This window comes from Myotis myotis, unplaced genomic scaffold (assembly GCF_014108235.1).
Source record: "Myotis myotis isolate mMyoMyo1 unplaced genomic scaffold, mMyoMyo1.p scaffold_m19_p_3, whole genome shotgun sequence".
Taxonomy (NCBI): domain Eukaryota; kingdom Metazoa; phylum Chordata; class Mammalia; order Chiroptera; family Vespertilionidae; genus Myotis; species Myotis myotis.
The window spans coordinates 118457164-118482079 of NW_023416335.1; the positions used below are offsets into that span (position 1 = coordinate 118457164).

The 24916-nt window shown below is 47.7% G+C and overlaps 1 protein-coding gene across 11 annotated transcripts in view; it reads right to left on the reverse strand.

Annotated features, from left to right (window-relative positions):
• CACNA1C (calcium voltage-gated channel subunit alpha1 C) overlaps positions 1-24916 on the reverse strand; it is a 698738-nt gene that overhangs the window by 147271 nt on the left and 526551 nt on the right. For 10 of the 11 annotated variants that reach the window (XM_036302132.1, XM_036302133.1, XM_036302126.1 and 7 more), the window contains exons 8-9: positions 23797-23900; positions 15939-16111 (exon numbers count right to left, since the gene is read on the reverse strand). In XM_036302132.1, the coding sequence (XP_036158025.1) occupies positions 15939-16111; positions 23797-23900 (277 nt within the window). Of the gene's footprint in view, positions 1-15938; positions 16112-23405; positions 23510-23796; positions 23901-24916 lie in introns of all 11 variants that reach the window. The other variant, XM_036302134.1, reaches the window with a different exon arrangement.

A 24916-nucleotide genomic window follows, 5' to 3' on the forward strand; every position in this document is an offset into this window, starting at 1 on the left:
ATGTCTGGAAGATGTCTGGTCTAATTAGTATATTACATTTTTATTAGTATAGTTATGTTGTCCTGTATCATATCCCCTCCAGAAGTGCCTGCCTGCTTCCCCCACACTACAGCCCCTGGGCCAAACCCAGATTGCCACTTGTTCCGAAAACATAAAGTCTCGCGGAATACAAGCATGCCCACCTGCGTAAGTGTGACCTGCGGCTGCTTTCACCCTCCAACCACGGAGTCAAATAGTTGCAGCAGCGGCTCTATGTGGCCTTAAAGCCTACAATACTCGCTAACAGATCCTTCAGACAAAGAGTGTGCTGGCTCCTAAGCTAATCAAAATGGGCCCATTCCTGGGGGCCCAGGTCCAGTGTGTGGGGCTTTCAGGACCACCAGCTGCCAAGTCCCTTCCTCTGAGCTCCAGGAATATGGCGACCCCTGGGAATTACAAATAAAAACCTGAGTTCAAGGTTCAATCCCATCTCTCCCAGCTGTGTAACTCTGGGAAGCTATCTAACCTCTCTGAGGTCAGGTTTCCTATCTGTAAAAAGAAGATAATGATACTATTCCTTTTGAGAGGTTCTGGCAAGAATTAAGCGAAACATCTATAAAATAACTTTGTACAATGATAAGTACTATGAGTATTTCCTAATATTACCATTAATTTTAATCTGTTTTTATTATAGTTTGCTGAGTAAGTATTAGACCTCGGTCCCTAACTAAATTTTAACTTTTTCAAGGCTGGAGACTTTATATCAGGATTTTCTGTATTTCCTTTCAGCTCTAGTGATACAGAATGTGAAGCTATAATAATAGCACTATATCTTCACAGAGTTTTAAGGGCAGTCCTGTATGCTGGACCTCACGAGGTTTGTCCTTAGATGCACTCTCCATCCCTCTCCCCCACGCCCTAAATCCTGCAGGGAGCTTGTAAACTTCATCAGTGAGCTCCCTTTTGGGTTGGCCTTTGGAGGCACCAATAGGATGGACATCATTGAGGCCTGAGGTGAGTGAGGCTGGGTTCTCCACCCCTGGTGCTTGCCTGCGGGTTGGTGCAGATTGGCTGCCTCTGTTGCCGAGGACCACAGGTCTGCCATGTGACCCTTTTGTCATGACCACCACTCAAACTTCTGAAAACTGCTCTCTTTTCTTGTCCCTTCAGGCCTGTGGTGATAATAGCTCCCTCCAGGTGCTGCCCTCAGGGTCCTGCCTCCCTTGCTGACTCCTTAAGCCCTGCCTGCATTTTCATTAGCCTTTCCTAAAATCACCAGTTTCCACAGCTACCTGTGTGGACAAGGTATATGGTATTAGCCCACTGACAGGTGAAGGCTAGTCCAACAGTTGAAGGTGACTGCTAATAGCTAGTAATAGTAGAGAATGGCTGCCCCGGAGCCCAGGCTTTCCCGGCTACATCAGGCAACCTCCAGAATAACTTGGTTTACATCCATATTTGCAGGCTGAATTACTGGTAAGAACTAGTGAGGTAGGGTATTAGCACAGGGATTGCTTTAGCCCCATGGCAGGACAGATCAAACATTCTGGTTACAGTCCCAGGAGACTCTCTTCAAAGGAACTTTATCATATTTTATCAAATTTAATTTTCTCTTGCTGAAAAACCAGCTTGGGCAGTTATTCCTACTACTTTCCCACAATTTGTTAGATCGAGCCCCTGGCCACGGGGAGTCCCAAGCTGCTGGTGAAGCTCTTTGCATGTCTTCATCCAGCCCAGGGTCTCAGGAATCTCCCTTGTATGGGAGTCTAGTAAATGCCAGGTAGTCTGTTCCTTGGCCTTGCCAATAAATAGCTCCAAGTCACATGATGATTTGGGGTCTCATTTTCCTCATCTCTTATATAAATAAATTGAACTAGGTGATGAATTATAGATCTCTTATAAGGGAAAGAAAGAGATCAGGACAGGAGAAAAGCAAATGCAGGGGGGAAAAGGAAAGAGATGGTGAGAGAGAGAGCAAAACGGTTCCAGCCATGGCAGCCTGCCTGGGTGGAAGGTTACAGAGAAAGGTGCCACCAGCCTCCAGAGCCGGCTCAACAACTGCTGCAGCCCAGGCCCAGCGTGGCACCCTCCACATAAGCAATTAAAGCCTGGCTGATTTTAAGCCATCAGAAAGTAAATATAAAACAGGATTAAATATTAAGAAGCCAAACAAAGTGGCCTCATTAAAAAGGCACAATATAAGCATGATGTGCCATCACCATAATTATTATTACTGCTATAAACTGGGAGGAGGCATGTGTGCCTGCCCTTGATCTGCAGCTATAATCCAGATAAGAAGATGAGGGTGGCTGTGCTCTCAGCAGGACATAAACATCCAGTCCTAGCTCCCAGGCAGAAAACATCTCTCCACAACTGTGGTGCCACTGAGTCAGGCCACCTCAGTTATTACTGGGGTCGAGGGGAAGTGGGCAGTGGCAGGAGGAGGCAGGGGAAGGAGGCTTGGCTGCATCAAATAAACAGCCCCTCGCCATCCCAACCTCACCTTCATTAGGGGCGACAGGGCAGCGTGGACATTCTCAGGCCCTTGGGACTAGGTGTAAACAGGACATCTGATCACACAGGAGGGTTGACACTTCCAAGGGAAAACAGCTCACCGCATTCATTGGGGATGTGACAGGGGTTTCTAGATGTAGATGACGGGGCCTCTATTTGTAGAATTCCTTTGGAAATCCAATTCTTTTGGGCACAAAACAACTTTTAGGTTGGAGAGAGGACATTATTCTGGTCTGCAAGGCCAGGGTTAGCAGTAGATGGTCACCCATGTGGTATGACATGAAAGGAACAGGAACGATTTGAGTCCCCAATCCCTCTCCAACTCAATCCAGTGATGTCTACTGGTAACTCCTTCATTTTAGGGTCTTGGCCCGCAGCGTGCAAATACAGTCATTTCTATTTTAATAGCAACAACAGCTCAGTGTTTTGATCACTTGCTCCATGCCAGCTACTCTTCCGTGCACTTAACACATATTAACTGATTGAAGCCCCAAAACAACCCTGCGAGGGGTCATCTGTCCCCATTATATGTTCCCAATTTACAGATCAGAAAATGGAGGCTTAGAGAATTGAGTTACTTACTCAAAGTGAGAAACTAATGAGATCCAGCATTTGAACAGAGGTGGATGTTATGCCAAGTCAGCCCTCTCAGCTACTACACATACTGGGTAAATTCATAAAAACCTTTCCTAATCAGAAGAGAGTCCTGCAGATATGGTTGTACCCGCAGGGGGAGAAGAGAGGCAGAAGGTGCAGCTGGAGGTCCGAAGGGAAGCTGCTCATTTTATAATCCTGACCATGGCCTTCCTGCCAGGAAGGGGGAGGCAGGAAGCAGTGTGGTTAGGAGCAGGGGCTGGAGCCAGGTGGCCCACATTTGAATCCTGGCTCTGCCACTTTGGATATGTTACATCACTCCTCTGTGGCTCAGGTTCCCCACTACAGAACAGATTTCCATTAAGCCTGCACTGCAGGGCTGGAAGGGATAGGCCAACCCTTCATTTTACAGGTAAGAATGTGAAGGTCTAGAGAGGCTCAGTGACTGGTCCAGGGTCACACAGCTGGCTAGTGGTAGAGGTCCAGTCCTCTTTCCACCATCAATGATCCCTCTTTTCAGTTGTCACTAATTTACATCACGGAGAGGCTGAAAGCCCACCCTTGGTCATCAGGGCTGAGCATAGGTCCAGGGCTCCCTCCCTTGTCTGAAATTCAGAAGTTTCACAGTGGGTGAGTTGTTGACAACAGCTATATAGAGCTCACGGTCCACTATTTTTCTTTTTATTTATTTTTTATTTTTTTTTTGCGGGGGGAGGTCTCTGTCTTCTACTTCACTGCTTTCTGCTGCTCAAGATAATTTTGGCCCAGGTCACATTTCCAACAAGAAGGTCCTACATGGCCCAGCACAGTCTCAAAGTACACACGGCGGGGAGCTATCTGGAGCAAGGAGCAGTACTTTGTTCAGCAGCGTCTCAGCCTTGCCCTCCCTTCCGGCACCCAAATCAATTGCTGCCTTAAATTTTTAGGCTGCTTCCATTAATGGCTTTTATGTGAAGTGAGTCACTTCAGCTTCCAGCCCCATGGTGCCTCTTCCGCTCCATAGTTTCGTGAATGAGTTTATGGGCAGCTGTCAGAATACCAATCAGCGTGTCCCCTTCTGCAGCAAGTTCTTTCCTGTCATTAATCTCTCAACTCTGCCTTTTGGATGCTTGCATTTGTTATTTTCCTTCTTCTTCCCTTGGTTGCAAGACCAAGGATGCAGTGTGCCTGGTCTGTATGTTTCACTGGGCAGTCCTTTAGCTGGCAAAGACCCAGGGAGGCAGAGCTCCTCTCCTCAGCATTGGCCAAACCTTGTTAGGACAGACAGTCACAGCTCAGGACCATGGTCAGAGAGGGGCAGCAGCCAGAGGCAGCATTTTGGGATGGTGAAGGGCTGTACACCATGGTCTAGGAAGAAGCTGGAGAGGTTTAATTTAGATATGGTAGGCTGGGCGACCTCAGCACCATCGATCTTTCCACGAGGAGGGAAAGAGTAGTTCCACAAGGAATAGGCATTGAAGAATGAGAATTTTGCCCTAATATAAGAAACATTTCCAATGGCCTAGCTTCCTTGAGAGACTAGGAGTTGCTCATTATTGAAAGGTTCCTAGCATTTGTTGGGGGTTTGAGAGGAGATGTCTAAGATTTTTTTTTACCTTAGAAAACAAAGAAACTGAACATTATAAGCAAGGAGCTCTGGATGAGGAAACCCCAGATTGCTGATTGCTTGTGAGGGGCGGGGACTTGGCCCAGAGAGAAGCAGATCTTGAAGCTCTTACTAAATTCTCTCAGAGGATGGATGAGTCTCCCCTTAGCACTGTTTCTTCATATCACATCACTGTCACCGCACAGAATGCTCAGGCTTTCCCCCAAGGCCCTTCGAAATTCGGTTTCTCTACCCATCCAACCTTTTCCCATTTCGACCCAGCGTTCACCCTCTGGTCAGGCACTCAGCTCTATTCATGGCCTCCAGAACATGCCACACTTTGTCAGCGTTGGTTTGACACGTGCATGGTGCTTGCCAGGGACTGTGCACCTCCCTCTGGTCTTTGCTTGGCTGGGAACTCCCCTGGGCTCCTCCGCAAGCCCACTGTTTTCATGAAGCCTCTTAAACCACAGAGCCATCTTCTTCCAGAAACAGGCACCGTTTGTGCCGTGTAGTGTAGAACCCTGCTGTGCACAGGGTTCTTCACTCATCAGAAAAGGGTACAGCCCGGTATGGTTTAGAGCATGCTCAGTAAGTTACTTCAGTTAATCTTCACAACCGCCTGGGGAGACAGCCAGGAAGGTGTCTTCATTCACAAGTCGTAGAGGGGAAACTGAGGTCAAGGGAGCAGAGCCAGGACAAGGACACAGGTCCCACTCCTCTATTCCCTGTTGCTTCCCCAGCCACATGTGCCTTTGATTGTCACTCAGGAATGGGTGGGAGAGTCAAGGCTCTCCTGGTCTCATCTCACTGACCCCTGCCCTTCTCTGCTCCACTCTCTGGCACCAAACTGACCTCCCCAGGCAGCCACATGGGAAGTGCTGACTTGTAACTTCTGTTGGAGGCACAGGAGGTGTACCACAAATATTGGTGGGTACTCGGGCACACACACCTCATTCAGCTTTCTTCTACTCCTTCACCCTCAGAGTCGGGTAGGACTGCGCATGTCTGGGATGGGGCCAGGGTTAGTATTGTTTCATTCATTCACTGTTTCACCAGACCAGGCACTGGAATGCACATAGTCAGCCACCTCAAGGCTCCTCCCTCCCTCCTGTGCTGTTTCGTGGAAGGGCCAACATGTGACCATGGTGGGCAGTGGCTGCTCATGCCCACAGCAGCTGGGGTGACTCTGAACCAGGCACAGAGAAGGAGAAACCAACTCCAAATGAAATGTGCCAGGACAGGTGGATTTTAATGTAGGACAATATCACTTTTACTAGTAAAGTAATGAATTAAAACTTCCCGCAAATGCTCTTTTTTTGGCACGAAATTGGACATTTTTAAGTGTAAAAATATCTATGATGTTAACCCCTTCAGAAAATTTGACATATGAAGTTTTGAAGCTTGTTGTCAATACAACAAAATAGCATACACATCAAATTGCATATATATCAACATATGTGTAACTCCATCTATTGAAAAAAATCCGCATTATCAACCGGTACACATAGTATTTCTTTACTGAGCAGCTCTCCCTCCAGATTCTTCCTCTCCAGCCTGACTCTGAATCAAAGGTGTTAATCACCCTCCACCCTCTCCTCCCTCTTTTCCTTAATCTTAGAACTCTTCCATAATGTCTCAGGAGGGTTGGGCTTGTTGGAGAGGCTGATTGTTCTATCTTTAGAAGAGAAAAGTTTTTTTGAAATATAGAGAATAGGGACTGCAGTCTTCAACAAGCAAAAGGCCTGGAGGCACTGGCAGGAAGTGGGAATGCTAATGTTCCAGAAGTGACTGGGATGGGAGGCCGACCTTGGGTTCACCTGGGCCTCCTGCGGGGTGTAGGCTGCCTCTATGTGACTGCTCCCCCTGATTCCTCGAGAGTCTATGAGGATTCTTGACCCAGGAAATCCAGAAGGAAGGAAAGGAACAGAGGCCGTGGTGAGGTGGAGTCCTGGTCCTGGTCGGTGGGATACTGTACAGGCTTTTCCTGTGAGGAAGGGGACTGTTGGTTGCGTGGACTGCATGATGACAGGTGTGACTGGGTCTGTATAGCAGGGGCGTGGGGCCCTTGGGCAGATTTGAGCAACTCTATTCTTTTGCTGTCAGCAGTGCAGGAGTAATCCTTATCTGATGGCTGAAAAGGTATGAAGACAAGGCCTTTGCCTGATTTAGGGAAAGCAGAAAGGAACAGTGGTCTTTTTCTAATTCCAATAATAAAGTGGGAGAGTGAGCGTCCTTGCAGATGGGAAGGACCAAGCACAGAGGTCAGCACCAGTGAGGAAAGGGGGCGGCATCACCAGAGGTTGGGGAGGAGAGAGGCAGGAGAGAGCTGGCCTGGAAGCTGTACTTTCCAGTCAGGACTTCCGAGTGGCAGGGCCCTGCTCAGTACTGACTCCATGTTTGGGAAGGACACACTGTTTTAACAGCTCAGTGCTTTCCTCCTGGGCTACTGGGAGGACCAATGAGAAGAAACGGGCAATGATCTCAAATGGGAATGTAAGACAGGAGGGAGAGCAGAGAGGAGAAGCAATTAGCAGGAGTCATTAGCCAAGCGAGGACAATTAGCAGCGCCCCTGGGAGGACACCGTTGCACCCATGACACCTCAGACCAGCTTGTGGAAGTTGAACAGCCCCAGGTATCAGCTCAGGAAAACAAAGAGTTTTCTAAGAACTGGAGTTGCACAAAAATGGGAGGGGTTTCTTGTGACCTGGTGAGTTCCTACCACAGAGTGTTCAAGAAGGGGGTGGGCTTAGAGGAGGGTCATGCATAATGGAGACCTGAGATGAGGAGAGATTCTACCATTCAGTGCTTTCCAGGCAAAGACAAAGTTTTTAGGACACTGACTCTGGGAAAAAGGCAGAAGTGTCAGGGCATGAAGAGGCAGGCTGCAGGATGCTGAGAGAGGCTGTCCAGAGTCCTTCCTTAGAGGACATTTTCTCTCTTGTCGCCACCTGCTGCCTGGCCAAGAGGAGAGAGCCAGTGTCTGCAAACCAGGATGTTCTCTCCCTGGCCCAGCCACACACCACTTCTGGACAAAGGCAGTGCCAGAGGGAGTCCCAGGATCAGACAGCTCAAGAATTTATAGAAAACCAGAGATTACCTATTATTCTTACATGTTAGGAAATTGAGGTCCAAAGAGGGAAGGGTTTGTTTGAGGTCACAGAGTATTAGAGCTGAGATGAGGAGCCCACCAGGTCTTCTGACTTCTTTTCCAGGTTCTTTTTCCCTCTCACCCCCATCTCACATTCCTATCAGCAGGTATTTTATGCTTACCTCTTTGCTGCCTTTATCATTAGATAGCCCTACTATTGGCTGTCTGGCCTTGAACAAATTATTAGAACCTCATCTTTCTCATATAAAAAATGAAGCTAATAATTGTAATCTTGGAGGGTTAAAATTAAAGATTATGTGAGTTAGAGGAGATTCTTAATAAGTGATAGCTGTCATCTACAATATTCAAGAGTGTGTAGAATGCCTGGGCACTATATATATATATTTCATTGGGGAATGAAAAAGCAAAACACAGGCCAAAGAGAAGACCCTCAGGATCACTTTTTGCATCTAAAAGATCATGTGGAATCTAAACAATTATTGGAGATGATCTATGTGTTCTCGAGGCCTATATGGCTAAGTCCACCATGTTCCTTGGGGGGCCATCAGGGTCCTGATGTCTTCATCGTTGTTGCCAGTCCTTTCATGAAATATTCATGAAGTTACTCCTGTGTGCCCCGCAACTTACTGTGATGTGGTCCCTGCTTAGCAACTTGTGAGAAGATAATTTGTAAAAATCTTTAATTAGGATTGATCATGAAAAACTATTTAAGCACAACTCCCTTTTGTTGTGCTTAAATCAGCCTCCCTTTTGTGCCACTTTAATTCTTTCTATGAACCCTAAACTAAAAAAGGACCCATGAAAGATTGTGTTTGCCCCTTAACCTGCTCTCTGCCATCTCAGGAAAGGTCATTTTTGACCACAAGCTGGGCACCGTGGTGGTCCATCCAGCCTAACTCTGAATGGAGCCAAGATGAAATCACATTCGGAAGGGCCCCTTCAGGATGGCCACTGCTACAGATTTCTATAGCTTTGCTTCTATGAACCAGGGACACTAGTAACAGAGCAATATGGGGCCTCAGTTCCATTCTGGTTTTAAATAGATTTTGGTCTAACCATGTTTTATAATATGCAATAATTGGGTTAGCCTCATGACAAATGTCATCCCTGCCTTCGCCAGAGCAACATGCCATTTCCGTTAGGAATAATGTTTCCTGGCCAGAGTAAGGCATGGAAAATAATATGGGGTCATCAACAATTCCCTTCAGTTTCACTGATCAGATTAAACTTAGCAACGGAAAGAGGAATTTACAAATTAGATGCCGTTCTCTATTTATTACCAAAACGGTTGCTTTCCACGACATCCAGGAGATACAGTTGAAATCTCATTAAGTCTCAGCTTGTGATAACATTTACTCCATAAATCTCCATTGCAGCCAGTGAATGAAATGAGCATTATGCCAAAGACCACATAATGGATGAAATCAAACCTCTGCCCGGTAGAAGGCAGTTGACCTTTTCAAGACTTAAACGTATGCAACTTTCTGGTCCTACACAGCAGCTGGGGCTTTATTCTTGGTTCTCTCTTAACCATTTGCTGACTTTCATGCTGAGCTGGCTACTGGCCTCACTGAAAGAGACATAAAATAAGGATATTTCTGACATTTCTCTGGATGTATTTGAAGAAAAAAGGGGAGAAGAGGCGAGTACATGAAGTAAAACATCGTGAAATATCCCTGTCCTCTCTCAGAAGTTAGAAATTGCATTGACAGACAAGAAACAGAAGATGAAGAATTAACTTGTGTGTCTGATTCATTTTACACCCTCTGCTGGACCAAATCTGGCCCCATCTGATTTTAGCTCTGACACAGTGACAGGGCAGGCTCTCGTCATCTGTCCCAGGGGCAGAATTCCAAAGACTTCCAGGCCAAGAGCCCACTGTTCTCCCAGTTCCCCTTATGTTGCCTCTGAGCCTCTCCCATGCTCTGTCCTGAGAGAGGGTTGAAACCTGCATGTACCCCTAAGAGCCAGTGAACCTGTAAAAACTGTGAGCAGGGAGGATCTGCCCTTTTCTATCTTTAGAAAACAAACCAGTTGACAGGGGACAGGGCCTTTAGAAACAGCCCCAGCAACCCTGACAGGGGCAAGGCAGGCCTGGAGGATACGAGGCTCTGCCCAGAGGCTGGGAAATAGACTCAGTGACCTGGGGATCCCTTTGTCCCAGGTTTTAGGGTGCCCTGATTCTCTGATTATGATGGAGCCACCCCCTTGGCTACAGGGGAATCCAGGGCCCAGTTTAGGGATATGGAAAGATCATTGCAATGGACCGAATGTTTGTGTTGACCCCAAATTCCCATATTGAAAGAAACCCCAATCCTAATATGTAGTATTTGGAGATGGGCCTTTGGGAGGTCATTAGATATGAGGTGGAGCTCTTACAAATGGGATCAGTGCCTTTTTACATGAGGCCAGAGACTAGCTAGCACCCTTCCCACGTGTGAGGACACTGCAAGGAGACGACTGGGAAGATGTGAACCAGGAAGACGGCCCTCACCAAGGACCTGACCATGCTGCTTCTCACCTCCAGCCTCCAGAACTGGGAGAAACAAATGTCCGCTATCTAAGCCACAAGGTCTGTGGTAATTTGTCAGAATAGCTAGGCTAAGACAGAAACAAATCTTAAATGTGCCAGCCCTCCCCTGTCCAGCTTTCTCTCTTCTCGCTGCCTTCAGCCCAGCCTAACACTGACATTTTTCCTTCTGTTTTTAAGAATTCCATCCATCTCCCCAGGGGAGCCCCATTCCATTAAGCAACTCCCTTTAGAAAACTCTGTTGTTCCTGACCAGGCTTCAGTCTTTCCCCCACAACAATGAGGCTTACATACAAAGTGACCCGAATGCAGAACAGCCCAGTACTCAGGGCGGGCGCCAGGACTGTTAAGAGGACAGACTCTTTCCCATCACACGGGAGCATAAGGCTCCTCTGGAACCCTGTGGCTGTCACCAGAGGCACCATCTCTCCGTCCGCTCATGTAATCCTGAAGAGCAGAGCCCTCAAAGCCTCCAATTTGGGGTTGTTACTCAACATTTTTTTTTATAAGCCACATCAGACAAGAATTAAAGGAGGCAGAGTTATTTGGAATTCTACAAGCGGTACCTTTCAGGGTGAAGGGATGGCTTGTTGGTGTGTTTATGGTCACAGACAGAAAACAGGCCTTTGAACAGCAAGGGACAAAGGGCATGACAGGGCTCCCACTGCTAAGCAGACAGGACAAGCCAGCTCTCAGGAAGACAGGCCACTGCTGCAGCCAATCCACCAACCCTGACCTGGGGCGGCAGTTTCTCTGCTCTCCCCATTGGCTCCTGTGCACGCACCCATGGTGGGACGCAGTCCATGGTAATCTTCTTCCATTACCAAATAATAACTTTCCACATTAGCAATGACAGAAGCAGGAGCTGTCACTCCTCCACTATCAGCCTCTGACAGATAATGTATCTGGATGTGACATGGGGCTTTTATCTCCCGTTTATGCAGAAGGGAGTGGAGGATGGTGGGAGCCTAGGGCAACTGTATCCTGGGTGCTCTGTTTAGAGGCTGAGCACTGGTTACTGGAGGAAATGGATCAAAGGGAAATATAGGATGATTCATTTCCCCTTCACCCTCTCGGCTGAGTTACTCTCAGCTCTCAGGTGTGTTGATCTGTTTGCAAAGCACCAAATTAAAATCAAATCAGCACTTTTTGGGTGCCGACCTTGGGCGAGGCTGTGTGGGCAGATTGATTTGTCATAGGGGATTGTGGCTTCAGGTAGGTGACAGGACTTCTCCCCAAGCTACACAAATGAACTTCTCTCTGTGAGGCTGTCCCTGGCAGAGATCCCCTGCAGGGTCCCCTATGCTGGGTGCTTGGGAGCATCAGGGTCTCAGAGCCACTGCCCTGTAGTGCCTCACACTCCTGCATCAGCAAAGTCAGATCATACCACGTTCCGGCGTTGTCCCGTACACCACATAGTTGTGGGTTTGATTTCAGGTTGGGGCTCGTATGAGAGGCAATCAATCAATACTTCTATCTCCCATTGATGTTTTTCTCTCTCCCCCTTCCTCTCTCTTTACAGTCAATAAAAACATTTCCTTGGGTGAGGATTTGAAAATACACACACACATACTATATGGATACATTTCTATAAATTTCAATAACAGATAAAATCAAGCTCCTGCCCTAGTCCTGGCTCTGCCTTCTAGCCCAGGGGAGCCCACAGAGGCTGATGTGTGTCCACTGTACAACCTCAGAATCCAATAAGCAATTCCACACAAGTTATGGAATAATGGTTCCCCTCAAAGAGAGAATGCAAGAACGAGCAATGTCATGCCCCTTGTCCTACTGACCATTGAATGGATCTTTCTACCTCCTTCCAGTTGTTCCTCTAGGCTCACTTTTTAAACTCTGAAATCATTTCTACCAACTCCATCAATGACAATACACCCTCCAAAGGCCTAGCATGAGTACAGTGAGAACAAGACAAAGGGGATTCCAACTAGGTAGGAATCTATATATATTAAAGCCTAAGTGACTGGCCAACCGGCCGACCAGCCGGCCGGTAGCTATGACGTGCAATGACCATCAGGGGTCAGATGCTCAATGCACAGGCATGGAAACATGGAACAGACTAATGAATCTCAGAGGTAAGGGGAGAGGGGGAGGGCGGGAATAGATTAACCAAAGATCTTACATGCATACTCTCAGTGGCTTCCTAGCTCACCCCTCGGAAAAGCCCAAGTTCTTACAGTGAGTCTCATGGTTCACGTCCTGGTTACCTTGGACTTCATCACCTACCTCTTTCCCCCTTACTCACTGCCCTCCAGCCACATTAGCCTCTTCTCTGCTCCTCAAATACATCAGCTCTGCTTCTCCCTTGAGGCCTTTCCACAGGCTGCTCCCTCTACCCAGAATGCTCTTTCCCCAAATATCTATATATTTCCTTACTGCCTTCAAGTCTTCATTCAAATGCCACCTTCTCAGTGAGGTACTTCTGAGCACCCCGTCTAAATTACAGCCTCTCAGCACTTCTGTCTCCCTCTCGTATTTCACCTTCTCCATGGCACTTATCACTCTCTGACATACCATTTAATTGGTATGTCTCCCCACTAGGAGGTAAGTTCCATGAGGGCAGGGATATTTGACTGCTTTGCTCATTGCTATACCCCCTGCACCTGAAACAGTGTCTGGCATGGAGCAGACTTTAATGAGAGGATGAATGGGTGGAAGCATAAACTGGAACATGTTTTTGGATGTAATTTACCAGCTACATTATTACTCTAATTACTTAGAGAAGTACCTCCTAACTGTGCCCTTGCTCTCTGTCTTCTCTACTACTGCTCTTCCTATTTCCTCCATGGCGTTTGTAGCTTTTCCTAGGAGAAGTACATGATCGGGCTCCTGCAGGTATGCTAACTGTCCTGCCCTGGTGCCACCTCTCTGTCACCACGTCCTACTCCAGCAGCATCTGGCAGGTGCTGACCCGCCTTCTGCCCAGGGAAGAACAAAAATTGCCAGAGCCGTTGATGAATAGTGATGATGCCTTTTTTCTTAAAAGACTACTTTGTTTTTGAGCTGAAAAGAACTGGCAGAGCTTACGATATTATAAATTTTTAGCAATTTCAAAGGCTAAGATACTACTTTAATTGAAACATACATATAAATTATAGCAGCATTTCTTCCCTTGTGTTTGTTTCAAAGGGCAAACTATGAAGTTTAGAAGACAAGAATATAGTTCCTGAGCCATACGCTAGCCTTTTCTGCAAATCTATTAGGTTGCCAATTCCCTAATAATTTAATCACTGCTTTTATTGGACTTCCCCAATAGACACAGTCCTTTGGACTGATTTCCTGGCTCCATTACCACATCTCTCATATCCATTTCATTGCATGGGTCTATTTTACTCTTCATCTTGCTTTTTTATAGACTCATTTCCTTGCCCCACCCCAGTAGAACTGTTCTAGCACCATTTCAACAATTGAAGGTGGCAGGCTCCCACTGTGCTCTCCCAGGACAAGGCTGGCTGAGGACCAGAAGCAGACAGCAAAGGCTCCTCCAGCCATCAGGAAGAAGTACACGGTGGGAGGAACAGCAGTCTCCAGAGTCTGATTTCATCCATATTCGGAATTCTGAAAATCTTGGCAGAGGTTCTGTCCACTGGATTAGGCAGTTCATCATGCTCATCCCAAAGCCTGGCCAGAAATGTGGGGGACAGGCCTTGTCCACGTGATCTGGTCCAGAGGCAAAGAATTCTCCATGCTAGGAATGCCTTGGAATTTATTCATTTAATGGTCAGGACAGGGAAGCAGCACACATTTAGGGAGCTCTTGCTTTAGACAGAGAACAGAATAACTATGTGTGTCTGTGGACCACAACTGACTGCTAAGCAAGTAGTGGATGCCGCTCATTTTTAATAATATGCTAAGAAACTTGCTCATCAGCATGAATCATGACACTGGGCCTCTGCCCTGACTTAGGATGGAGAGGGGCCAAGATGCCAGTTTCTGTGTTTCAGAGGTAAGCTTCTCTGTGGTACTTATCTACCGTGCCACTCCGTGCCACAAACTAACTACACCACGGTTCCAGCAACAGTATAATAGAATCTGCCAAGCATTTTCCCAGAAAGACCCCAGTGGCACCATTGCTCACTATTATAATTCATTGAAAGCCTTGTCTTCCAACCTGCCTCCTTAGGTTATTAAATTATGTCATTACCAGTCCCTGTTTGTGTGTTTTAATTTTGTGTTTCCCCTTGAGCAGCGATCAGAAAGGGAGCATTGGTGGAGGGTTCTAGCGGTCTCTGCAGCTAAACCTTTGCTGGCTCCTTGCCCACTTCCTCCACTCGATCCTCCTCTGGATCCCCCATCAGGACTCAGGTGCTAATGAGCAGAAACTCACAGAAATCTGTCGGGAGTTTGAAAACATGGACATAACTCGTGCCTACTATAAGGCCAAGAAACTAGACTCACTGTATTTACATGTATGTGCTAGGATATATATGTACACACATGCCTGCACACAGGGATTTCACAGCTGATGGGAAGACCGTGCTTTCCTCAGGGCAGCTGGCCTGGCAGTCCTGCGCCTTCCTGGCTCCTTAAGGAGAGAAGCACCTGATCCATACCAGCGTCCTGCTTCCCTCCATCAGCCTCCCTGAGACCCGGTGGGTACTGTCACCTCCCCTCCACTCAGGGAATGTTTCTGGCTGCCCACCTTACCTGCCTGTCTCCATACAGCAACCATCTTGTTGGCTTTTTAACCTGTTCGGTTCCTGACTACCCTAGATGCTCAAGGTTCAGGAGCATGTTTTCAAGTTATGCTGCTTGAGGAAGAAACACACCTATGCAAACACGCAAAATGAAAGGGAAAGAGTGCACCCAGAGAGAGGAGGCAAGTGCGTGGTCATCAGAGAGATGGAGGTCCCAGGGAGAATAGTCGGACCTAACGCAGTGGTTCTCAAATGTACCCGGTAGCTCTATCATCTGCAGGCTGTTCAAACCAATTGCTGGGCCCCACCCCAGGATCTCTGAGCCAGCAGATCTGAAGTGCAGCCTGAGTTTGCATTTCTAGTAACTTCCCAGGTGCTGCTGGTCCAGGGACCACACTTTGAGACCCACTGGGCTAATCTGGTGAGAGCCTGCCCCGTGCAACCCCAGAGGAAGGGATTTAGCTCAGTTTCTATAACCTGTCAAATGCCTCTAGGCTTCCTCAGCCTTCCCATTTCGTACTTTGAATCTAACCTCCTTAAGAGAAGAAACCTTTGGCTGCTTTCCCCGAGAAAGCACAATGGAGCTTGGAAGTCTGCTGCAAAGGGGGCGAGGTTCCTGCTTTCTAGGGAGCTGCTTGGTGGAAAGTATTCTTTGTAACAAGCCTATGCAGGAGCCTGCCCTCTGCCCAAAGAGATGGAGCCCAGAGGAGGATGTCTGATTTAAAAATAGTGCACCTTAGCAAAATCTAAACTGTCTTTAAGATCAAAGATCCTAAAAGAAAATGAGGTTTTACAGATCAATCATAATTATTTCACTAAATTCTATGAGTAGCAAATGATTGCAAGCAGTGAGACCAATGTTGTTCCAGGAGGACAACTGTAAAGAAAGGTTGGTGGTAAAAGGTTTCTGCTGTGCTCCCACCATCTCTTCCCTCTCCCAGAACCCAGCCAAGACAGAGGATGCTGCTCACTGTTTCGGGGTTTCTCCTCATCCATGCCTTCGTCCTCGTTCTCAGGGTCAATGTCTTCCGCCTGTGTGATCCAGTCCAGGTAGCCTTTCAAGTCCTCTTCCAGTTGTTGCTTCTCTCGTAGCTTTTGGAAATCCCCCCGAGCCTTGGCCTTCTCCCTCTCTTTGGAGAACTCTCTGGAGAGAGAGTGGAGTGGCAGGGCAGGGAGTGCATGGAAGGAGGGCGTGGGTGGGGCATGAAGGAGAGATGGAGACAAGGGGAAACAAAAGTGAGGATGGCTTTGCACTAGGAAGCCTGCCCACATGCCCCAACTTCCACAGGTAGCCTTCTCTAGCCATCCCAGGCTATGTCTTGGCTCTCACATAAATAGAAGGAGTCACTGAATGGGAGGGATAAAACCCATTTCCCTTTTTCCTGGATCATGATTACAGGCTCTGCCTTCAATAACAACTGCTCTCCAATGACCCGAAATCTCCTTCGAACAGTAACCAAAAAAACCTCCACAATAGTATGGAACATGCATTCACCTTTCCCAGCTTTGGACGGCAGGAGAAGAGTCTCAAGAGCCTGTGGGTGGCAAAAGGTGCAGGAGCCCGGTGTGCTGAAGCCTGCTCAACCACAGCGGCTCCCGAGAGCCACCTTGTCACGGCTCTTCCCAACTCTGGCTTCAGTGAGGTCTCTGTGGTGGCTTCAAATTGGCCATGGTGGGAATATTTACACCATGGGAACTGGCAAATGTTATAAACCAGGGCTTTCTCCCCTAAAGAGCCAATTGTTAAATATGTATCAGTGCACCACTGATTTGAGACCCAGGGGAATGAACCCCCTCCTTCTCTATTCTTATGAATAGGGCTCTTCCTGCCTCTCTTAGCTGCCTGGGAAGATTTTTAATCTAGAGAAAGTGCTTTCTCACATGGAGACAATGAGGGTTCCAAACACAAGAAAATGTCCTGGGGGCTGCCTTTTAGGTTAAAAAAGAAATCTAATCATAATGGAAAAATATATAAAATCAAGATGATATAAAAGTTAAATGATGCGTTCAGTTTAAAGTAATAATGAGCAGAAATTGGAATTGAATTGGAGTTTGACAAAAGAAGGGCCTATTGAAAAATTTGACAGAAGGGCTATTTATTTTCTATGATTCTGTCCTTATTTCTCTCTGATTTCAAATTCACTTTCCTAGCAAGGCAGGGCTGGCAGCAGAAGGCTGTGATCAAGAAGGTTAGTTCTTAACTTGCCAAGCAAGTTTGTGTCTTTTCTTCTCAAATTGTACACAGGAGCATTTCTCTGCTTGATACTCAGTCTATGGGGAATGGGGCCTCAGTGGTGTGTGTGTGTGTGTGTGTGTGTGTGTGTGTGTGTGCGCGCGCGCGCGCGCTGCATTGGGCATCTTGTTTAATTCTTAGAAATATGATTCCTCCTTCTCTCACCAGTAAAGGTGTAGTTCATGGCAGGCGGCTGCAGAAACCACCTTGAAAGAATTCCTTGCACAAGCCAGACACTCTACAGAAGGACCTTGGAAGGAAGGACACACCAACAAACCATAGTGGGCACAGGCTCAGCCCCTGAATCTATTGGCTGACATTAGCTGGCTCTCTCACCACACCCACTGGCTGCTATGCGCATTTTGCTAGTGCTGCTTTGGAGAGCATGGGTTAGAGCTCACCATTTTTTATGGTGAATGGGGTTGGTGCTGGAAGTGGTCTAGGGAACTTCTTAATTGGGAGATGTGGGAGCTCTCAAGCTAACGAGTTCTCTTCAACTGCTGCCTTAATGGTGCTCTGGTTTGGATGGAATTTTCTTCCTAAATTTGATTGAATTCTAATTGGACTGAACTTGTTTTTCATTGGGCTTCCTGCCAACTGGTGGGTACCTTCATTTCCTTCCCAGGGAGTTTAATGCCAGGGAAAAGGGGCCAGATTAACAGCTTGCAGTGACGATGGAGGCCTTGCTCTGCTTTGCCCAGCTGTCCTTTTGTTATTGAGGTGGACAAGGAAAGATGCCAGCCACCTGCCTAGTCACACCTCTGTACCTAGTCACACTGCCCCAGGGCTGTAGGCCTGCTCTCTGGAGACAGTCACTTCATATAGAAGTTCCCTCCCTGTGAGAATCAACTCCAACACTACGCTTGAAAGCCCCGCTCTCTGCTCTCTTTCTGCCCACACGCATTTGCACCTCCATCCCTCTCCTGTGGAGTGGGTTTGAGTTGTAAGGTGACTAAATAGCTGAGGGTTTATTTAGGCTCTTTTGGAATATTTTGCAGAGGGTCCAAGTTCTAGTTCAAAAACAACTACCCATTCTTCTTCTAGGGTTGGGAGGATAGGACTGGGGCCCAACTGGAGTAGGGACAATTGACCCAGACCTATTACAGCATCTGCCCTGTGGAATCAAACTCACCATCGGTACCCTCTGGGGACTCAAAGTAAACATCAAACATCCCTGTGATGAAAGAAAACTGAGGTGTGTGAGGGGTGTGAAGGGGATAGGAAAGTGGCAAGGTCAGATCGGAAGCCTGTGGCTCCCCTTGGCTCCCAGGGGTCATGGGACACAATCACACTGCAGCCGAATGGAAGGTAAGCCAGGTTTCCCCATCCAGACCCCATGCAGTAAGGGATTTTTCTGGGTGGCAGTGCCTGGCTCTCTTTTATCTCCTCGCCTGGATGCCAGCCAGGCACCTGCTCTGGGGACTGAGCTAATGAAGACATGAAGCCCCAGCCTGTCGGGCTGTGCTGGGCCCAGGGACCACAAGTCAGCTAGACAATCAGTCACAGCTGTGGGATTTGTCGTAGACAGAAGCACTTCCCTGGCCAGCAAGGGCCAACATGAAAAATGAGGGTGGGGTGGAGAGCCAGAGGACCAGCACTCACTGATGTAAAGCGAGCACAGGGATGTGCAAGTGGAAAATCCTCAATACCGACGGCTGGTGCTCTAGGCCCTCTATGATCCATACAGTCGAGCCCCATTATTCACAGATTCTGAATTTGCGAATTTGCCTACCCGCTAAACTTTATTTGTAACCCCAAGTCAATTACTCGTGTGCCTGTGAGGTCTTCCACAGACATCTGTAAAATGGAAGAAAACTGAGTCACATCCCCAGCTGAGGTCAGACAAGGTGACCCGTTGCCTTCTTGTTTCAGCTCTCAGACTGTGAACAGAGGTCTCCTTTTTATGGTCTGTTTATTGCCACAGTTTTTATGGTCTGCTCATTGCCACTTTTGTGTTTTTGTTGGTGATTCTGCTGTTTAAAATGGCCCCCAAGCATAGTGCTGAAGTGCTGTCCAGTGTCCTAAGTGCAAGAAGGCTGTAAGGTGCCTCCTGGAGAAAATACATATGCTAGATGAGCTTTTTTCAGGCATGAGTTACAGTGCTGTTGGCCATAAGTTCAATGTTAATGAATCAACAATGTGTATTAAATAAAGTATATTTAAAGAGAAACACACAAAATGCATGGTTATGTACTGATCACTTGATTAAAATGGTGTGATCAGAGACTAGCAGGAACCTCACCCTGTATTTCTCCTGAGACCAATGGTTTGGGATTGATACTCAGCATTTGTGGGGACATCACAGAATAATGAGAATCAACTGTCTATGCTGCCATCTCTTCTGCTTCCACCCACAAGGCATGTTCACCCTGGCCTTTCTCTTGCTTCCATCTGGACCTGGGTGTTGTGCCATGGTCCAATTATGCCTTTAGGTGGTAACATGCTTACCCACCTGGCTCTCTGCTTTTGGGGGAGAGAGACATGCACATCTCCCCAGGGGAAAAGAACTGGATGACTACCCACCTAGCGGTACTGGGCCCCTTGTCAACTGGAGGCACATGTCTGAAGCCCTCTGTTCACAATCACTTAAAAACAAAAAGTGACTGGATTCCAGAGTCCAGGGACTTGCAACTGATTACAGCGTCCATGCAGTTTTGAGACTCTCACCGTCACTGCTGTTGTAATTCTGATAGGCTGGAAGGTGAGCCTTCTCAAGGGGAACACAAATATAACCTGATTCATATCTATAATACCAGGCCTGCGAGGACCAATAGGCAATGAACATGTAAATTCTTTCCACTGACACTATCCAGCCCTGTCAGGATATGTGAGTATCCTAGATGAAGGACACCCAAAGGACCCTCTGAAGACCAACATTTCTGATTCCCACCTTTTAAATGGAAACTTCATGGAGTGTCATCTTCCCTATCTTCATGAGCGGCAAGCTCCAAGCACACTTTAACCTTTTCTTGGTGCCAAGGGACATAATTTGAATGTGAGTTACTCTTAACAGACAGCTGCAGGCTAATGCCCCCAGTCCCAGAATGCTCCAAGCCTGCAGTGCTGCTGAGTGGGGGCTCCTCTCTCTGAGGGACTGTTAGGACTTGCTGGCTGCCAGCCCCCATGCTGAACAGCCCTGCCCTGCTGCAGCCTCCGGCGCTGGCTCTACACCTTCCTCCTGGGACTCTGCTCCCGCTGGCTGTTCCAGGAGCCTGCCATGGACAGGGCTGCTGCCTGCTCTCTCGCCCTTCCTCACAGCAGTTCCACTCTTCATCTCTCTCCTTTTTTACTATAACTTCAGGACATAGGTTTAACCAGCCAAATTGGTTGGGGGACAGTATAACAAGTTCAGGAATGAGGTTATGGGTTCACATTGCTTGGATTTAACCTGGATCCTCCCCTTTTCACCTGTCAGAAGTGAGGTAGGAATTCATGGAAAGCTCACTTTTCTTCTCTCTAACATGGAGGTGTGAACAGCACTAGCTTAGAGGGTTGTTGGGGGCCCTGCATGAGTTAATCTACCTGATGCTCCCGGGACAGAGCCTGACAGAGAATGCTGGCTCCTGGTCATGCCTCATTGCTACAGTGAGTTTCATGGGCTCTGAGACTTCCCTGAATGCTTCTGGCAGGTTGGCTTACCCAGGAGTCTGACTGATAAATAAGTGGGAGTTTGCTGCATTCCTGTGGTCCTGCCTAGACACTGATTCAAACCCAAACCTGCCACCACCAGCTAATCAGGCAGCAGGAGCCTGAGTCCATGTCACTTCATGGGCTCAGGGTGGCCCATTCAGGTTGGCTGGCCCTCTTGACAGGTTAGAAAGGGTTCCTTAACCCAGGAAGGGGAGCTGCTCGCCCACGGACATTTCTTTGTACCAGCAGAGGGTGTGCCCAGGGGCCCAGGAGGCCTTGGGCGAAGTTCTGTCAGATGTTGCAGAGCTCTGAGCAGCAGGCACTGCTCGGGGAAGGTCAGGGAGCAGGTACGGGGAAGGTCTCCAGGACACCACTGCGGACCAAGGACTCAAGGTGCCGAGGTCTGAAGGTCTGGTGCTCCTGTTCAGAGTCCACACACGCTCTGAGTGTTACTACTTGCCAGGCTTTGGGCTGGCGTTTTTACACACCCTCTCACTGTGACTGAGCCAGGCCAGGTCTCCAACAGCTTTTCTCTCAGGTCAGCAGCTGCTGAAAGCTGACATCTTTACTCTGATACCACCGGGAAGATGATTTTTCTTGTGGGGCAAGGACTATGGGCAGGTTCTCTGCTTGAGGAGGGGTGTTTGTAGTCTAGTTCCCACTCTCCAAACCCGATTCCAGGGTGGGGTAGGCGTATTTCCCTTAGATTTGTTTCTAATTTTGGGGGGAAGAAAATGGAATCATTAGAAATTTTTCTAGAGGTTCAGAGCTCTGGGTTGTATTTCAGTTCAAGGTCATTCAGTGTGTACCCAATGGGCAATGACGGGAAGATGGGAGCCTTGTTCTGCTATTTACCAACCAAGTGACACCATGCAAGTCGCTTAACAACTCTGGGCTCACTTTCCTCATCTTTAAAATCTAACTTTTGGTGATTCTAGTCACTAATTCCAGTTATGATAGGCACCAAGTAAGCAATAACCATTGTAATGGTAGCACTATTACTGAGCATTTACTATATGCTAAGTATTTCACATAAATGATCTTATTTTATCATCCCAACAACCTACTGTTATCTTGATGTTTTCTGATGGGGAACTAAAGCTTAAAGAGGTGACATCGCTCAACATAATGCTTCCAGCAAGTGCAGGGCTGGGATAGCTAAATTTCTGTCTTCAGTGGGGATGAAGCTGATTTCCATGCTTTCCTTGGTGATTTACATAGAAACCCAGGGGCATTTTCTCGTGTTGGAACACAAATATGTAAGCCCTTCCACCTTCCAGGCAGCTAATCAGGGGCTTCTCTTGAACTCATCACTCTTACCCCTGAGGGAATACCCTCGTTTCCTGTGTGGTCTTACCTTGGCAGAGGCATGACGTCATCAAAGTCTCTAACAAGCCACCTACCAGGGGAAAGGGTGAGGGTGGAAGCAGAGTCCTTCCTTCACCCAGTTCTTAAGACTAAACCTGTTGCTCCTGCATTGCATTAGGCTGTGGCAGGAGGTGGGAGTAGCCATTCCTGGTTTATTACTGAGTAAAAATGAAGATCAATCTTTCTCCCTAGCCCTGACTTTCCCCCAGAATTAATGTCCCTAGAGATCTAGGATAGGCTATTCAAAGCAGTTGACCTGTCTGGAGCAGAGCAGAAATAGACTGCACCCCTCCCTCCTAGCCAAGGCAGCAGAGCGTGACACCCAGGAGCAGGTTACCAGGAGCATTTAGGTGTTAGGCCTTGGCACGGCTGGGTGAGCTTATGAGGAAAGTGGACTGAGGAAATCCAGTGAGTCCCATGGCAAAGGCAGCCATCCCCAGGGCTCCTCGATGCCCCGTACCTCTGCTGCTTCTACCACTTTCTAACTTCATCTGAGCAAAGGCCAAAATCAAGCAGGCTTTATACGTGGAGCCAAGTAGATAAACTGAAAGGAAACTACATTGCCTCTCTTCAGTTCTCAAATAATCTAGGGCTTTAAAGAGCTAAGTGCCCTTTTCATTCAGACATGGACTGCTCAGTCTATGCATTAGAATCAAAGGGAATTATATATTTAGTCTGCATTTGTTTATTTGTAGTTTAAATCAAACTCTTATTACCCTGGTTCAACCCTGAAACTCTTATTACCCTGGCTCCCTCATCTTTACTGTGAGCCAGGAACACACTGGGACTGGCCCGATGGTCAGGCAAGGACCCTCTGTAGGACTGCCGCATATGCTGAAGCACACAGTCTGCGACTCTTCCCTCCAATTCCAGCTGCCAAAGCCTCCCGGGCCACGGTGTTGCCATGCTGCTCCTCAGGTACAAGAAGCACCTGCCTACCCAAGCAGCTGCTTGAGAGGGGGAGGGCCTCGGATGAGCTGGCAGGAGACAGGTGGGCCACGGCATCTCCTGGTGGAGCCTGAACCAAAGAATTTATCATTTGTACATTTGACCCTCTGCCCAGCCAGGCCAAGGACATTCACTTCAAGGCTCCTGAGGTGGCCCCTTATCCCAGGTTCATCAGAGCCAGTAAAAGAATAAAGCCAGGAATAGCAGAAAGAGTAAATAAAATGGAAAAATCAAGACCTTTTTCCTTGGTCCTGCTTACCCGCTAAGGACACCGAGAACCAAGTTAAGTACAAAAAATGACCCTATGATGATTAGTGTAACAAAATAGATCCAGGGCCAGTCCCTTCCTACGGCATCATTGACCTGGAAGAACGGAATGATAGTTAGTGAGGTGCACACAGCAGTCGAGCATGGCCCAGCACCCATCATTGGCTCCAGACACCGACCCATGCAGCGCCAGGACCCCGGTCCTCTAGGTGAAAATCAGAGGCCAAACAGCCTGCCCGCCAATGGGCCAGAATTTGGGGTTTTCCCCTGGTTTTCCTGGGCCTCTTAGGGTCCCATCCCTGAGGATCCTGGCGATGGACAGAGTGGAACCTGGGACCTTGCTCGGCTGCATTGTAAGGAGGACATAGAAATGGTCAGCTTACCCGCTCAACACACCGAGAACCAGATTTAGAACGAAAAAGGATCCAAAGATGACCAGACTGACAAAATACACCCAGGGTAACTCATAGCCCATAGCGTCCTGCATCTGGAAAGATGAAGGAAAGTTAGGAAAGAGGGAAAGCAGAACTGAGTCAAAGCAAGCAGGCAGGTAGAGAGGCAGTGGAGAGAAACTGGAGGAGACGAATGGGGCTGCCCTTAGTGTCTGTCTATGTGGGTCATGGCCCATTGCTACCCCTGCATCACCTATACTCAGAATACTTATGGCCTTGACCTGAACTGTCAGGGACTTTTGCAGGCTCTGCCTTAAGAGAGATCTTGTCTGGTTCTCTCTGTTATTTTATTTTCTGGAACAAAAAACTTTCCCCAATGTTTTCTATCCACTTGTCTAAGAAGGTGGGTTGCCTCAAAAAATAATTCCTTCAGCAAGGAATGATTTTAACTCACTTGGGTTTACGTGACATTAAATCTTCCACTGCATCCGAGCTTGGTGTTGGATGTGCCTCAGCTCTTACTGCTAGAGCCAGAGACCTGGAACCTTCCAGGATGTGGGGGAAGGAGACCTTCCTAATGGGGCCTGCCACCTGGACCTGAGCTGGGCCCAGCAATTAGAGCAGCGGTTCTCAACCTGTGGGTCGCGACCCCTTTGGCAGTTGAATGACCCTTTCACAGGGGTCGCCTAAGACCATCCTGCATATCAGATATTTACATTACAATTCATAACAGTAGCAACAAAAATAATTTTATGGTTGGGTCACAACATGAGGAACTGTATTTAAAGGGCCAGAAGGTTGAGAACCACTGGTTTAGAGAATTTAGAGAATTCAATGAGCCCATATTAATCACCCAGGTGATCCTAAAGCAGGCTGAAGTTCCCTGACCACCGCCAGATGCCTGAAATGAGCTCCAGGTGTGCTGGGACAGTGCTGCCCTCAGGGGCCCTGAGTATGTATGCTGGACAAATATGTTCTTTGCTTGCTGTGAATAAAAAGATTGACAAGTGACCTACCTAATCTGACTGGTAAAAGTGTTACCTACCAATATATTCTTTGCAAATCTATTAATATTTATCTGGGGTTACCATACTTTGGTTAGAGAAATCTA